Source organism: Gavialis gangeticus, unplaced genomic scaffold (genome assembly GCF_001723915.1).
Source record: "Gavialis gangeticus isolate Ggan-Ray unplaced genomic scaffold, GavGan_comp1, whole genome shotgun sequence".
Classification (NCBI taxonomy): domain Eukaryota; kingdom Metazoa; phylum Chordata; order Crocodylia; family Gavialidae; genus Gavialis; species Gavialis gangeticus.
In genome coordinates, this window is record NW_017729032.1 from 128,532,803 (window position 1) to 128,547,655 (window position 14,853).

At 38.8% G+C, this 14,853-nt stretch overlaps 1 protein-coding gene across 2 annotated transcripts in view; it reads right to left on the bottom strand.

Moving 5' to 3' along the window:
- Window positions 1–1,516: 1,516 nt before the first annotated feature.
- FGF14 (fibroblast growth factor 14) overlaps window positions 1,517–14,853 on the bottom strand; it is an 828,657-nt gene continuing 815,320 nt past the window's right edge. For both annotated transcript variants that reach the window (XM_019525270.1, XM_019525271.1), the window contains exons 4-5: window positions 9,070–9,268; window positions 1,517–5,761 (exon numbers count right to left, since the gene is read on the bottom strand). In XM_019525270.1, coding sequence (XP_019380815.1) covers window positions 5,625–5,761; window positions 9,070–9,268 — 336 coding nt within the window. In that variant the 3' untranslated portion in view covers window positions 1,517–5,624. The remainder of the gene's footprint in view (window positions 5,762–9,069; window positions 9,269–14,853) is intronic.

Below are 14,853 nucleotides of genomic sequence, written 5' to 3' on the forward strand. Positions count from 1 at the left end.
AGCAGGCAGGGGATGGGGTCTTCCAGGGGTCCCCCCATGGTCCCCTCCCTCCTCCTCCAACCCCCCCCCTACCCTACTTCCTATTTGCCAGCTACCAGGGACTGTCTGAATCATCAAAGCTCTCTAAATCTTTTCCAAAAATTCAGAGAGCTTTGAATTGTTTTGGACCTTTTAATTGGTCCCCTGATTCAATTGGGATTTGGAGCTTTGGCCACCGAATCAGGCCAGATCTTCTCCAGATCGAATCACCACCCAAAGCTTTGCACAGCCCTCATAATCAGTAGATCACTTACGAGGCTCGTTCCCCTTACTAGAAATAATACCAACTGCCATAATGGCCATGGCAGAAGTGTTCACATTGTGGCCCCTGTCAGATTCCAACAAATCTGCTCAACTCTGCTAAATACCTTGTCATCAACTAAAAGTTGATGACAAGGACATGAGAAGAAGAAGACTGGAATTAAAAAGACCTGAAGGTAAATGTTGTTATTCTACAAATGTGAGAATACTATCTAGTCTAGTAAAGTGTGAATTTACACCTCAGACAACCCCTGTGATGAGAATTTTAATGACAGAACATGTAAAAACAGAAAGATGTGTGAAGGAATGACACATTTTGGCTATGTAATCTGTATACACTAATAAGGTTGGTGCTTCTTAGCTAGGGGGTGCAGATCCTACTTCCAGGTCTATGGCAAAAATAATTTCAGGATAAGAAAACTAGTTTGTTAAGTAGGGAGTTTGATATTGGAAATGTGAACATGAAAGATAACACAGCCCTCCATTAATGTGATAAAAGCACGCAAATGTGAAGTACATTTTGCTACTCCTCTGTATATTTACGCCATTTTTTAGGATTGTAACCATTGTATGACCTATCACTTCTGGTGTCAGTCATAAACTTGCCATAGATTGACTTGCTTATGTAAACCCTGTAGTAATCTTTTTTTTTTTTTTTGGCCAAATTCTCTGGAAATGAATCCCAGCCTGTTTTGGTGTCTTTGCTTCACTGCCCTTTTCCTTCTTCGAACACACTTACTTTAAGTGATATTTCAAAACATGATCTGGGGATTAATAAAGCTAAGTTGAATATTTCTATGACTAGGTAATAGAACAAAGATTTTATTACTTTAAAAAAATCATAGCATTTGCATTAGTCATCCTGAAAAAAATACTGTAATAGGCATTTTGAAATGCACTGCACAGAATATGTATTTATCCAAAGGGGCATTTAATAGAAATATAATTGCCTTGTTTTATCTAGTTTTATGGCTCTTTTTCATTCTCAGCTGAATAGAGCAGAATATGTCTGCTTTATACCAAAGAACAGATGGATCAGCAAGACAGACTTTTAATGCATGGGCCACACCCTCTGCTAGCATACTTCATTGATTACAGCAGCATTACACCAGCAGGGAATTTATCTTAATACTGGTAAAAAGGCTTGAGCTTTCCAAAAGTCTTTCACGTAAATACTTTGTGAAAGACCATCCTTTTGTTTTTGTGGGGAGGGTTTGGGTGAGGGGGTGGATTTTGTTCTAGACCTGTCTAATGAGCTGATTTAAATGGATGAAAAAAACAGTTCATAATAATTCTGCTGATTTGAGTGTGGTTTCAAAAATAGAACAGTAAGAAAGCAACAGAAACATTAGGTAGGCTACAAAGCATTTATGAAAAAAACTATAGCAACCTTTCTATAGAATCCATAATGTATGCAAGCTTTTAAGGATTCCACTGCATTTATAATTCATAAAAGGCTTTATAAAAACAGGAAAAATAGTACTTTGTTCAAATTGTTCATATCTTCCTAGAACTTGATGTGTATGTGTCTGTGTTTAAGAGAGACTGAGATCTTGCCAAATAAAATTTTAGCTGAAATACAAATGAGCTTTTCAGCAGTAAAATGAAAATATAAGACCTCTCTATTTTATGGGCACATGTATTATGTGACGGTGAAAAGATTGGAATATCTCTCTTGGACCACTGTGCAAACCAGTCTCTCTGGGATTAGATAAATTGGAAAGAAAGGAGCAAAAATACAAAACAAAGCATGCAAAACACCTGGCAGACTCATACATAGCTGTACATGAAATTACAAAACACACAATCCGTAAATACAAATCAATTCCATCAGGTTTACTATACAGTACTTTAGTAGTAACAGATAGTTGAAAATAGTTTTCACTTTAACAGGAAACTTAATTTTAGGGGGAACAAAATGGTGAAGTCTTATCCTGGAAAACAGCAAGAGAGGTATTCTATCAAGGACCTAAACTTTTCTTTGGCATGGTAAAAGGGAAAACGGAGTTTGCCAACCTAATTACATTAAGTTTCACTAAATTGGGGCCAGTGCAGTGTTATTTTGCACATTCTACTTACATATTTTTTTGTTTTTTAATATGCTTTCATATAAATGTTTTATTCAGTATGATGCACCTGTGTATACAACAAATGATAATAAACACAAACTGTACAATGCAGACAAACTCTTTGCATATATGTATGTAAATTTAGTAATATATACCAACAGTTCTTGATACACATAGCCTACTACATGCAGTTCATCATTGCCATCCTCTTCCCATGCAACAGATGAGACAAGAGACAAAACTAAAGGAAGTAACAGAAGTACAAACAACAAACCCCTTTGTTATGTTTAAATGTATTTTAGAAGAAACTGTTTAAAGACATCCATTCATTGGATTAAACACCCTTATAGATAACCTGTTTTAACTAAGAAAAGGGAACAAAAAGTGCAAACAAAACTGATGTTACATTTCCAATATGTGCTAGTCATTTACAAAAATAAAGTCAGCTTTTGTTTAATCCTTCAAATTGTTGGCAGAACAATAGCTGCCCAAGATGCCAGTTTTAATTTTGAAAATGGTATGCATATGGCCAGCCAGATTGTGCCCTCTGGATCCCCAGTGCATAGTTTAACCAGGTCTGTGGCACTAACTCTCTACCCTCTGGACCCTGTGGAGGTCTCTCTGTAGTTCCAGATCTGTGCTGAAGTGGATAAAGACTGGTTAGAAGAGGGAATGAATGCATGTGGATACACCAGCCCTGTGGAAAAAAATCTACCAAAAAATTAATGCAACCAACAGCAGTATTATCTCGTTCACACACCTTCCCTCTTAAATCTGGGAGGGGCAGGATTACGATGGTGGGGTGAGTTAGTTACTGCAATGCCAGCCAGCATCACTGCATGAATGAACCAGGCAGAAGGCAGTGCCCAACATGGATACTTCTGGCTTCTCACTCACTGACTGGGACTACAGTAAACTCTGGAGCTTTTATTTTGTTTGGGGATGGCAAACAACCTCTTCTGTTAACAGAATGAGAATGGGGTAGTGAGGAAACACCAGCAGTTTCTCATGGAGATTTTTTCCATTAGAGGCACTGGGCAAGGGATTAATTTGGGCCCAGGTTTCTCTGTGCATATTTTGCCACAGCATTAAAGTAGGTGTGTCTTTAGTTAAAAAAAAACAACAACCCTAAAATACTTAGTTAAACTCCTGCTGTTGTGCTTCAGCCATCTCTTTAAAATAGAACCAACCTTCAGCAATTAGTTTGTTGTTTCAGGCAGTGTCTATAACCGAGGAACTGGACTGCCAGAAGAATCATTTGGTATATTTGTAATTTATCAGCATTACAACAATCTTTTGAACAAAATATTACTCATAAGTGTTACTTATTCAAACAGACCCTTGTATGAAAATTGCATAAGCCTAAAGATTTGAGACTGAATCAGTATTCAGCTAAGCAGGCTGGGTATTTGAAACAACCAGTGGCTAGTTATGGAGTGAAGTGTAAAAATAAACATGAAAAAAAATAATTTGTTAGGGTTATGGAAATAAAAAGGGAATGATTGTTTTTTTGTCACTCTTAAACACCATGATAACAGCAAGAGGCCAAGACAGCATTACCACACAGTGTTCCAGAACTGAGGTACAGTTTGGTCCTTGTCACTCTTTCTAAGAAGCAAATGCCTATTAAGCACACTCACAGTACCCATATTTTTAGTTTTTTAAAGGTATGCAACTCTGTGTTTTGAAACTTTTTACATACACGATTTAACACTTTAATGGCATCTTTGCTGTATTGACAAAAACATATTCCTATTTTTTCTAAATTCATTTCATTGCTTTTGACTGATACCAACGAAGTGTCAACAATGGTTCTCATGAAGCAATCGAATATGATCCAAGGACTCAATTTCAAAATGAGTTGAAATTTCCTCTAGTTTCATGTAGGAGAAAGTACAGTATACAGAGATCAAGGCAAGGCACCTTTAATCTAGCAATTTGGTGGGCACATCCTAAGAAGCTGGGTTAGAGGTATGTATTGGGATACAGGTGAAATACATAGGACTGGACTCCACATGCTGAGCTAAAAAATAAATAAGTCAAATAAAATTTTTCTAATATGTCCAGTTTTAAAACTTGGGGTTTTTTTAAACATCAAAAACAAACTATAATTTGTAACTACCCTTTGCATTGCTGCTGCAAAAAGAACACAAAAATATCCTTGTCCATGCTTTGCTGAGTAAGAGTGGAATACAGCCAAAAAGAATGATGGCATTAAGTTTAGTTCATTAAAAACAGGAAAGTATTATACTTGAGATGGATTTAGGTAGCGCAATTCTTGTTAGTCTTAATTATTGTTTTATTCAAATAATGAGGATTAGTAGATGAAAAATGAGCCTTAATTCAGGCCTACAAGGCCTACAGAGTTCTTTGGACCCACTTTCCCAAAAATGAGTGGGTCTCGCTCGCTGGGCAAGGCAAATGTTACCATTTCCAGTAAGCTTGTGATATGTATAAAACACACAGAAAAAAAAAACTGTAGGGGGATGCCAAACACTAGTCTCAGAAAACTTTCTACTGGTTGTGTTTGACACTTTTTCCCTCCATACTAATGCCAACCTCAGGAGCACAGTATCTGTTACTAAAGTGTATTCACATTTAATCAATATTGTAAGCCAGAGACGACAATTCTATTCTTTATAGATATAATTTATAATAGTAGGTTTTTGAAGGCTTCCTGATTCCCTGATTGCTTTCAGAACTAAGCCACCTGCAACACTTAAGTTTTCGAGAAACACAATCCCTGCAAAAGGTCACAGACAGTGGAGCGAGCAGCCTTGTAAAAAAGGGAAGAAGAGAAATCCATAATAGCACAGGTTTACAGCGTCTAACTAGAAATTACTTGATATTATTTGTGTGCTACAAAATGGAACTTAAAACACATGGATTTCGCTGAAACTGGACTCAAAAAGGGATTATGGGTAACTGTCAGCAGGCAAGGTATCAAGTGTACTTGTGAAGTATGTCATTCACATGAAGTGTCACAGTCACAGAAAAGATATTAAAAAGGCATTCCATATCTGGTAGGGCATTCCATGGTCTGAGTTTAGCTGGTTATCCAGGTGTCTTCTCGTTGTGGGTGGAGCTACATGTTGAGATTCATCCACTCGCAATAACTTAGTTCAGAAACAGCAAAGAACAAGTATTCACTTGCCTCAAGCTGATCTTTAGACACCACAGTAGGAGAGTCTGGAAAGGATAAATTGCTCAACTGTACTCGGGGCTCAATAAGTCATAACACCTGTGAGGATCTGGCTATGTTGTCTTACTCTTGTTAACTGGTTTGCCTCCATTCATTATTGCAGATGCACTTGTGCTTTTACTTGGAGTTACCCCAGCCTTTGGCACTGTTTCTCCAATATCATGCAAAGATGGTTCTCGATACATGGCAACTAATAGAGGAAAGAAGACAGATTGAAAAAAAAATCAGTAGCGTTCATTTTTATATCATTGTTCCAATAAAAAAAGTTTTAATATTCCCTTAGTCTTGTTGTGAAGGAGAGCAGCTACTATGAAAGGAACCATCTGCTTTAAACCACTATTATATTTGCCCTCCCAGTCAAGCATCTCATTCTGTGTTTGTTCATCACATCTGACTAACAAGTGCAGCAGGAAATTGTACCTTGTTTTTGAAAAGAAGACTATGATGTAATTATAGAAGTTTAAGAAATTAGAAACAGTTGTTCTACCTTCATTTATACAAGACAGAAAAATGTTCAGCTGAAACCCTCAGGCACTGTACTGTCTCATTACAAGATAATTTAAGTCAAAACTGAATTTTCTGATTACATTTTTAAGGATTCTAGACATTTGTGTAGATCATTAAGTGATTTCTTTATCAAATACCATGAGAACATTAATTTTCAGTGTCAGAAACTGAAGTGACAGTCTCACAATCATAAGCTTCAATTTTTAATTAAGGAAAAATCATTTAAGCAATCATTATATTACTTTCATATTTTTCTCACAGTCTAGTTAATATATGGCATTCATCCTCATCTTTAAATGACTTTAAAGAAAGATGCATTTAAAGACAAAATTACAGAATGTTTAAATAAAACAAAACCTGATGAGATTAGACAGATGGAGACTAAAAGATAGCACTTGAGCAGTTTATGAAAAGGATTAAATGACTATGTATGACATGGTTCCTGAGTTAACAAGGGACCAGCAGCAGTGACCCAGGATATTCCTTTCACTCCTACATCCCTACAAGGGACTTGGGCCTATAACCTTCAAAATATTTAAGTGTTCAACTCCTAATGGGAAAATCTAGGCCTAGTGTTCAGGCTGCGCTGGAAGTATGCCAGGAATGGTTCCAGAGAGCAAACAGAGCAAAAGTAGTTCAGTTAGTAGTGATTTATTTCTTCTTGCCTAAAAGTTTCTGTGTTATATGGCCAAAAACAGCTCATAGCCACTGATACTTGCTGGAATTTTGAAATGCAGAATACTTCAAATCTAAACTATTAACTGAACTTATAGAAGCGCTAAGATAGCCCACTGGGCCTCAACAGGAGCCTAACAATTTAAAATCCTTTTTGGAAAATACCTATGTTCAATTACTAAGTTCCAGCTTTAAGCTGCCTTTTAATGATTAATGCTGGTGGATAATTCATTTTCCACGTCACTGAATAAGGTAATATTTCACTTCCATGTAACTTTGGTAGCATTTATTTATATCAGAGCAGTGCTAAAAGAGATGTCAAAGCAGTCAAAAGAATTAATTGTTGCACATCGGTTTTGGGGGAAGTTATGTGTTTCTGCAGAGAGTACAATCCCTTCTTCCCTTGACTAATTAGAATAGGAGTCAGTAGCATCAAAGAACTGACCTTGATCTTCAATGTTGAGAAGTTTCATAATAGATAAGAAGGGCCCATAACATCATTAACTAATCAAGTACTTAACTTGTTCTAACATTCCCAATGACATAGTCCAAATCCTTTTATGGCTTTTGAAAGTTTGAAATTAAATTTCTTCTCTAGGGTACGTAGCACTGGTGATGGTCTATGTCTTTAGAGTGCACCCCCATAATTGTTTTCAGGACACTTTGGTTTGCTGACTAATTAGGAACATGATGAAATAACACCATGACCTACAAAAATATTAAGTGAAATAACATACACTAGAACCATAAGGGAAAAGAATTACATAGCATAGCTCTAATCTTTGATGACCCTCTTAGGCAATATAAAGCAACTTATTTCTAAGCCTTGCTTAAGCTATTTTAATAACAAAAGAAAGTCTGAGAAAACACATCTCAGTGATGACATACCCTACTGGAAAAAACACTTCTTCCCTAATCTGACTGTGTAGCGATTGCTTTAAAAATATAGTTGCATTTTTTTTTATGCTAACTTTTAGTTCAGGGGTCAGCAACATTTCTGGGCGGAGTGCCAAAAGCACCCGCAACCTTGACTTATAAGATGTTGGCAGACCAGAGTGGATAGTTGGGGAGCCACAAGAGGCCAGATCCTTGTCACAACACAGCCCCGGCCCCTTCCCTGCTATCTGCCCTGAGGCGTGTGCACCAAGCAAGATGCCTTCACATGCCATGCTCTGGCACCCAGGCTGGGGTTGCCTACCCCTGGTCTAGTTATTATATAGGGTTGAAGTTTCTCTCCAGGTAGTGCTGAAGGATTGTGAACATTTAAAAGGCTACCTACACCGCAAGAAATAGGAACGCAAAATTATATCAACCTAAGCTGAGATGTGAAGTGACTATCAGCCACTCAGGGCTCTTGGGACGATTTTGCTCTGCATAATGAAAATGTAACACACAACATGAGTTAGGTTTGAAATTCCTCAAAATCTATTCCACACCTTTTCCATTACAGTTATCTCAGAATCGCAGGAGACAAATGACACTGCTGATAAAAATCATTACTCAGAAAAGCCTATTTTTTTAAAGATGTTAACTAATGAGACACTTTTCAGTACAGCTGCAGCTATGAGTAACAAGCTGCACCAAACTGAATGACATCTGGAGTGTAAAAGAAAACAAACAAGTACAGATAAAAAAAATGTTAGAATAAGTAGGACAAATGGACAGTTCCATATTCAAGATATAAATGAGCACATTTTGCCAGATAATGCATGATATCTATAAGTTTAGCACAACTAAAGACATAATTTGTTACTCCCTTTTCCTAAACTAGTGTAAAGGCTGGCATGCACATGTGTGCAATACATCATCGGCTCAATATTGCAGTATGCTTTAGCTTATAAACATTGTGTTAGGAAGCTCTTAAATTAGATTGCTGACATTTCATCTATTCCATTCATGCCTCCCCATATGTATACTTTTCCTAAAGCATACTTTATTGTTTAGAGCATTATTCTGGATAATGAAAGGAATATTTTTTTCCCACTGCAATACTGACAACAATTTGGGCTCCTACTAGAACATAGTTTTGAAACAGCACAATGCACTTCAAAAAAAGATTTCACTTCAGCTAATAAAATGACCTCTTAATCCCATGGAAGGCCATTTTACATGTGCCCTTTCCAGTGCACACTGTGCTGGAGCACAAAACTCTCCATAAATCTTGGAAACTGCCATATGAAGTAGCATCTCTGTGTGCCAAGCACATTCAGAAATGCTATTTTAGAACCCTTCACCTTTCTTTTGTCATACTAGGAACTTCAAGGGGAAGACTTTTAAATATTTCAGCATATCTGGCTGTGATGGACCAATGCTCACCTTCCAATGGCTTGGGTAGAAAATGAGCTGCTGGTTTTGTTTTCTTCACTCTGTTTCCTTTCATGACCTGCCCTTCCTTATTAAGCCCCAGGAACCAAGCCCTACCAGACTCCTGTTGTCGGTACAGCATAGATGAGTAGATTACATAATAGTTTTCAAAAACAGACTCCTTAAACTTGCACTCCGGTGTAAAAAGTTCCTGTGGGAGAAAACGTAAATGTTAGTGCATATACCAAAAGCTCTAAATCTATCTTGTCATTTCTGACAGTGTTTTGGTGCTAATTTGGGAACCTGGCTGGTTCATTGAATAAAGCATGGCCCTCAGAAACTCAGAAGACCTGATTTAAAGGACTAGCTTTGCCATTCCGTACAATGGGGACAAGTATACTTACCTCCTCTGTAAGGAACGTTGACATCTAGTGTTTAAAAAATACTAAGAGCTTGGTATTAGTATAATTGTGCTTATTTTTCTACAAGAGAATGAATTTGTGTTTTAACATGTTTGACAGTACATCAGAGTCCCAGTGAAAACAAGGTTTTTTTTAAGTTTTCACATATTTGCCAAGTGTAGTAAATTTCAGCTTTCACCTGCACCCCCTGACCCTCGTGCTTTATTGAAAACAGTTAATATGATACAAATGAAGAAAAAAATGTCCTCACAAGGATTTTAACATGCATAAAAAAGTATGTTATATTGCTAGCGGAGATATGGTCTCAAATGCTATTGAAGGGTGTTTCGTTCAGTAGAGAATCACCACAGAATGCAACTAGGGAGAATGACTGTTCCCAAAGGATACTGAGCCGACTCAACTCTCACTGACCACATCATTCTGACCCTAAGTGCTGATATTGCTGGAAAGAGTCTTATTCAATGATACAGCAGGTGTTCAGCACTATTTCAAGTCAAGCTAGTTAGGGCAGATGCAGACATACCATTTTAAATGTTTCACACTTAGCAACTTTTTTTAAACATTGTGCTTCTGCTGCATGAGAGTCATGCAGCTCCTGTTGTGTCTTCCAGTTAAAGTACTTGACAGTCTCTGTGGTCGCATGTTGCTGGTGCTTCCTGCTCCTATGATGAACTATGGATTTATTGTGATAATTCTGTTTTAAATACATTTATGTTGTTATAATATTGTATGCCTCAGTTTATCACTAAAGCTAGTATATGGGGAATGAATGGATTAAGAGTCAGTGAAGTAAGAGATCTGCCTACTTGTGGGACAAGACAAGGGGCACCTCTAGCATCAACAGAGACTGGCACAGCTTTTTGACACATCTACACATGAAGATAGACAACACCCAGGAGGCTGGGGGGAAGCTGAATGAGATGAGCATAATAGTTGACAGAGCATAATAGTTGACATACTCTGATTGGGGACAGAGTATGGAGAGGAACATAAGCTGTCCAGGAGCTGGGCAGATTGGAAAAAGAACTACAGAGCATTCCTTGGGGCTGCTCTTGGCTATGTGGGCTGGATTTGGGGCAAGGGAACTGCTTAACTCTTTGTGGAAGGCAGAGAACCTCTGGTGGGATGGCCTTTGTCTTTACTGATGTGAAACTGTCTAATGCTTATAACTTTAGTTGCATTTGTTCTCTCCAAGAAGGGGTAAAGTCCCTCTCTCAGGAGCTGAACTGGAAGCTAGCTTCTTGAATCAGGGCCCTGGAGAACCAGGGAGGGTGAAGAACCAAAAAGCCAGGGTCTTAGAGTAGAAAGGAGCCTGGGTTGGCTTTGGGGGACACTGTTAAAGACCAACAAAGCTGCAGGGGTCTCAAGAAAGCACTGTCCCTGGAGAACTCCATGGCACCTCCTTCCATAAAAGTGGAAAAGACTGTCAATGCTGGAGTGCAAGAGGCTTCAGTGAGGTAACAGCCAGGAAACAGCTATCTGCATCCAAGGCATGGGCTCTCAGCAATCAGGGTGCTGCTGCTCCAGGCACCTGGGTGCTCTGGGGTTTCCAGAGTGTCACAAGTTCTGCAAGCCCTGGTGACTGGAGCACCCCAGGGCCAGGAGCCCTGGCACTGATGTACAGGGAGCAGCAAGGGTCCAGAATGCCAAAAGTTGCAGGAGCCCCAGTGCCCACAGCCGTGGTGCTGGAGCCCCAGGGAACATCCCAGGAAGCAGAAAGTGCAATGGAGTGGAGGTGGAGGTGGGGTGAGTATGCAGTAATGATCAAAATGCTGGGAGTTGGGGGGAGGAGGAGGGGGAGGAGAGTCACTGTATTTGGGAATACTGGAGGACGGACAAGTCAGTGGAACAAAATGTTATTAAATAGTACCTGCTCCCATAGTACGTGCTCCCTGCAGGCATTACTTTGTCACACTTAGGAGCCTTTTATCCCACTTATACATCTGTATGGTAGCCTTTTGAAATGTTTCAAAGGCGTTTCAAAGCCCTTTGAAACGTTTCAGATGTTATTTCTGTCTGAACCCTTTGGAAGCCATCCAGCTCAAAGCACAAATTTATGGGCAATCTGGTTATCTAATCTATTTAAACAATTAGTGTGTATTTTTATTAACAGGAGTGAATACGAATAAAATATAACAAGAGAAATAAAAAGGAGGCACAGGAAACAGATTTTAATATAAACCTTAGGGAGGAAAAAACACTTAAAATATATGTTAATAATTTTTTTTTTTAATTACAAAACTGGTATATAGCAGCAAAACAGCAGAAGTTGAATCGCTAATTACATATACAAGTGTAATATTTTTATTTATATTTGTGTATGAAAATAAAAGCAGTGTGGTGTGTTCTTGATGTCTTTTTAAATAAGTGAACAGAAATGGACCAGTAACAATTCTAGCCCTTATCTATACAGAAGTTACAATAGCAAGAATTCTAGTAGCAATAATTATTTCAGTGTTCATGCTGGAGTCACTTGCATCAGTGCTGTGTCCACACAGTATCACGCAGTATCAAGCCAAAGCACACTGCATTGCTTGCAGGCATTGGCAAGTTCTACAATCTGTTTTTATTCTGAACTGGTCAATTCCATTGGTTACAATTCCACATATTATCTGTCAAGAGCTATCACTAGATTTTCCAGTAGTCTCTATTTTTGTTCCTGATCCCAGTCACAATTTCATGCTTTGCAAGGAAATCACGGTGTTAACCTTTCTCTTTCAAAAACTTCCAAGATTGACTCTTCAGCCTTTCATAATTTTGCTGACCTTCTGTGCCCTCTGAGTAAAACATATCTGTCATCTTTGTGCAGCGAGCAATACACCTCAAAGTTCTGTTGAATAGCATCATAGTTAGCTTCAAACCTTAAAGGCACATAACTGCAAAGTCCATGCTTAAGTGCTGAATCTAGACTAAATTCTTTAATACTATTAGTTATAGTGTACCAATAAGTAATACTTATTTGTAGTGTGTGACAGTTCTGTCTCTACCCATAAACTTAATATTGTTCTCTCACTAGCACTCCCTTCCTGTTTGTAGAATAATTCATTTGTACAAGCACGTAGGAACTACAACTTGTTTGAACAAAAACCAGCAGACAAGATACAGGAAACACCTAGACTGTAACGTCACCTTTCCCACCAGATACCAGATTTCCAGCAAGCTGTCCCAGACTTTTAAGAGGTTTGCTGTCTGTGATGCCTTCCTTTCTCCTTGAATTGATGCCAACTCACAGAAAGACTCAAGGAGAATCAAAGGCAAAACAGAAGACAAGTTGAAATAGTAGCAGAACTGACTGGTAAACACATGCCATGTCTTATACTATTTACATTTCTCATTTTCCTAGGCTGCTGAAACAACACAAGATAACCAAAAAGTACCTGCACAAAGCTTTCACTCAGCTTCTTGAACACACATGCTGCTCTTCTCCATCCAATATTCTGTTTCCCTTTAAATCTATATGATCACAAATGCCACCACACATTTTCTGAGACACAAACTCCTGCCATTTATCTTTACCAGCTTATAACACAACACTAACTACACAGATCCTTTATAGGCAAATACGTTGCTGGTGGTAGGTAAAGGACTGAGTTCACAACCAATTCACAAGATTACATATGTAAAGCAGTTTTTATTTACTAGAAATGTAAGACAATCCCTTATCACCTTTAATGCCAAAAATGATGGCAGTTAGCAAAAAGATCAGAAGCAGGTAACGATCAATTATCCAGTCTTGGGATGCAGGTAGAACTGTTCCAGTTCTCACTGGGTCCATAACTGTTTATCAACTTAACTGGATCATGTATTGCTCCATTTATTTCCCTCATGGAGAAAGAATTGCCCCTCCCTGGCAAAGAGGAAGAACAAGGTTTGGCTATCAACACCTTTTCACAGGGGCAATTGTATTTAAGCATCCTTGATTATTATTATTACAAGGCACTTAAGAGCCCAGTCATGAACTATGATCCCAGGCTGGAAACAGACATCTTCAGTGAAACGTGATTGGCTGCTACATAATATTTCATAGATTCATAATACTTCATAGAATATCATGGCACAGCTCATTGTACTCCAGGGACATCTATAGAAGTCCCTGGTTACTGTGCCCTAACTGGGGCACAGGGGAATCCCAGGGATTTCCCCACACTCACCTACAAGCATGCAGGGGGAACTCACACAGAGCTCCCCGCTCTGTATTAGCAGGTGCACACAGGAAAATCCCTCTTATTTGCAGCTCCTGCTGTGTGCTGCTGCTAGGAATGCATGCCAGATCACTTAAAGGGGCCTATACTGCCTGGGGTGTACAGGACTGGATCCCTCAAGCCTGCAGAGCTCCTGCCTTAGGGAGGCTGGAGAGCCCAGGCAGCTTCATGCTGCCTGAGCTCTTCCACCCTGAACAAGCATGTGGGCCACAATAAAGTGCCCCAGTTTATTCCTGGCCTCTATCAGGGCCACAAACTTGCGCATTTGTGGTGTGACAGAAGGTATGGACATCTGTTTGCTTTCGCTTTGTGTAAACCACAAAAAAACCCCCAAAACAGAGCTAATATCTGTTTCTACCCCGACTGTGCTGTGTGCTGCAGAAACACAGGAGAGAAAGATGGCCTCCAACCCAAACAGCTTAAAATCTAAGTATAAGGCAAGATACAACAGATTCTCCCTATGCCTGAAGAAGGGTGTTTGTACCTAAAAGCTTGCAAAGAACAATTTTTCCAACTATTAGTTGGTCTAACAAAAGAAATCATATTTACCCAAAGAACCTTGTCTGCCTATGTCCTTAGGCCAACACGACTAGAACCACCACCCCACAGACAAAGTAAAACACTAGATAATATCAGCCATCATGGTATGCCATAATCTCAGCATGCCACCAGTGCAAAAGATGTCAGGCTTTATAAAGGTATAACTGGAAAACAGAGTTTTAAGCAGGAATTTCAAGAAATATAATAAAGTAGTTTTCTGCGTGTTTCTAAGAAGCTCTTTTTAAGAATGGTGGGAAGGTAGCCTGAAGGAAAGCACAAAGCTGCTTGTTCAACAGTTTAACATGTGGGCAATGCAGGCTGGTGTCATGGAGGCAGGTGTCAATAGTTTAATTGTAAAACATAAGCTGGGTAGGGAAGGGTTACTTCATGAAGAGTCTAGACAATGAAGACATGTACTTACATTTTATAAAATAGAGAAAGGGGAAGACACTGACAGGATTCAAAGAGGGGGTGATAGAGTCAAGGAAATAGGGTAGGAAAATGATCTTTGCAGAAGCATTCTGAATGTAAATAACTAAGGCATGATTATATTTGTCGAAGCCTGAGGAAAGAATGCTACAGAAATCAAGATAAGAGTTTGGATAGCAGGTTGTGTTACATGACTACATAGA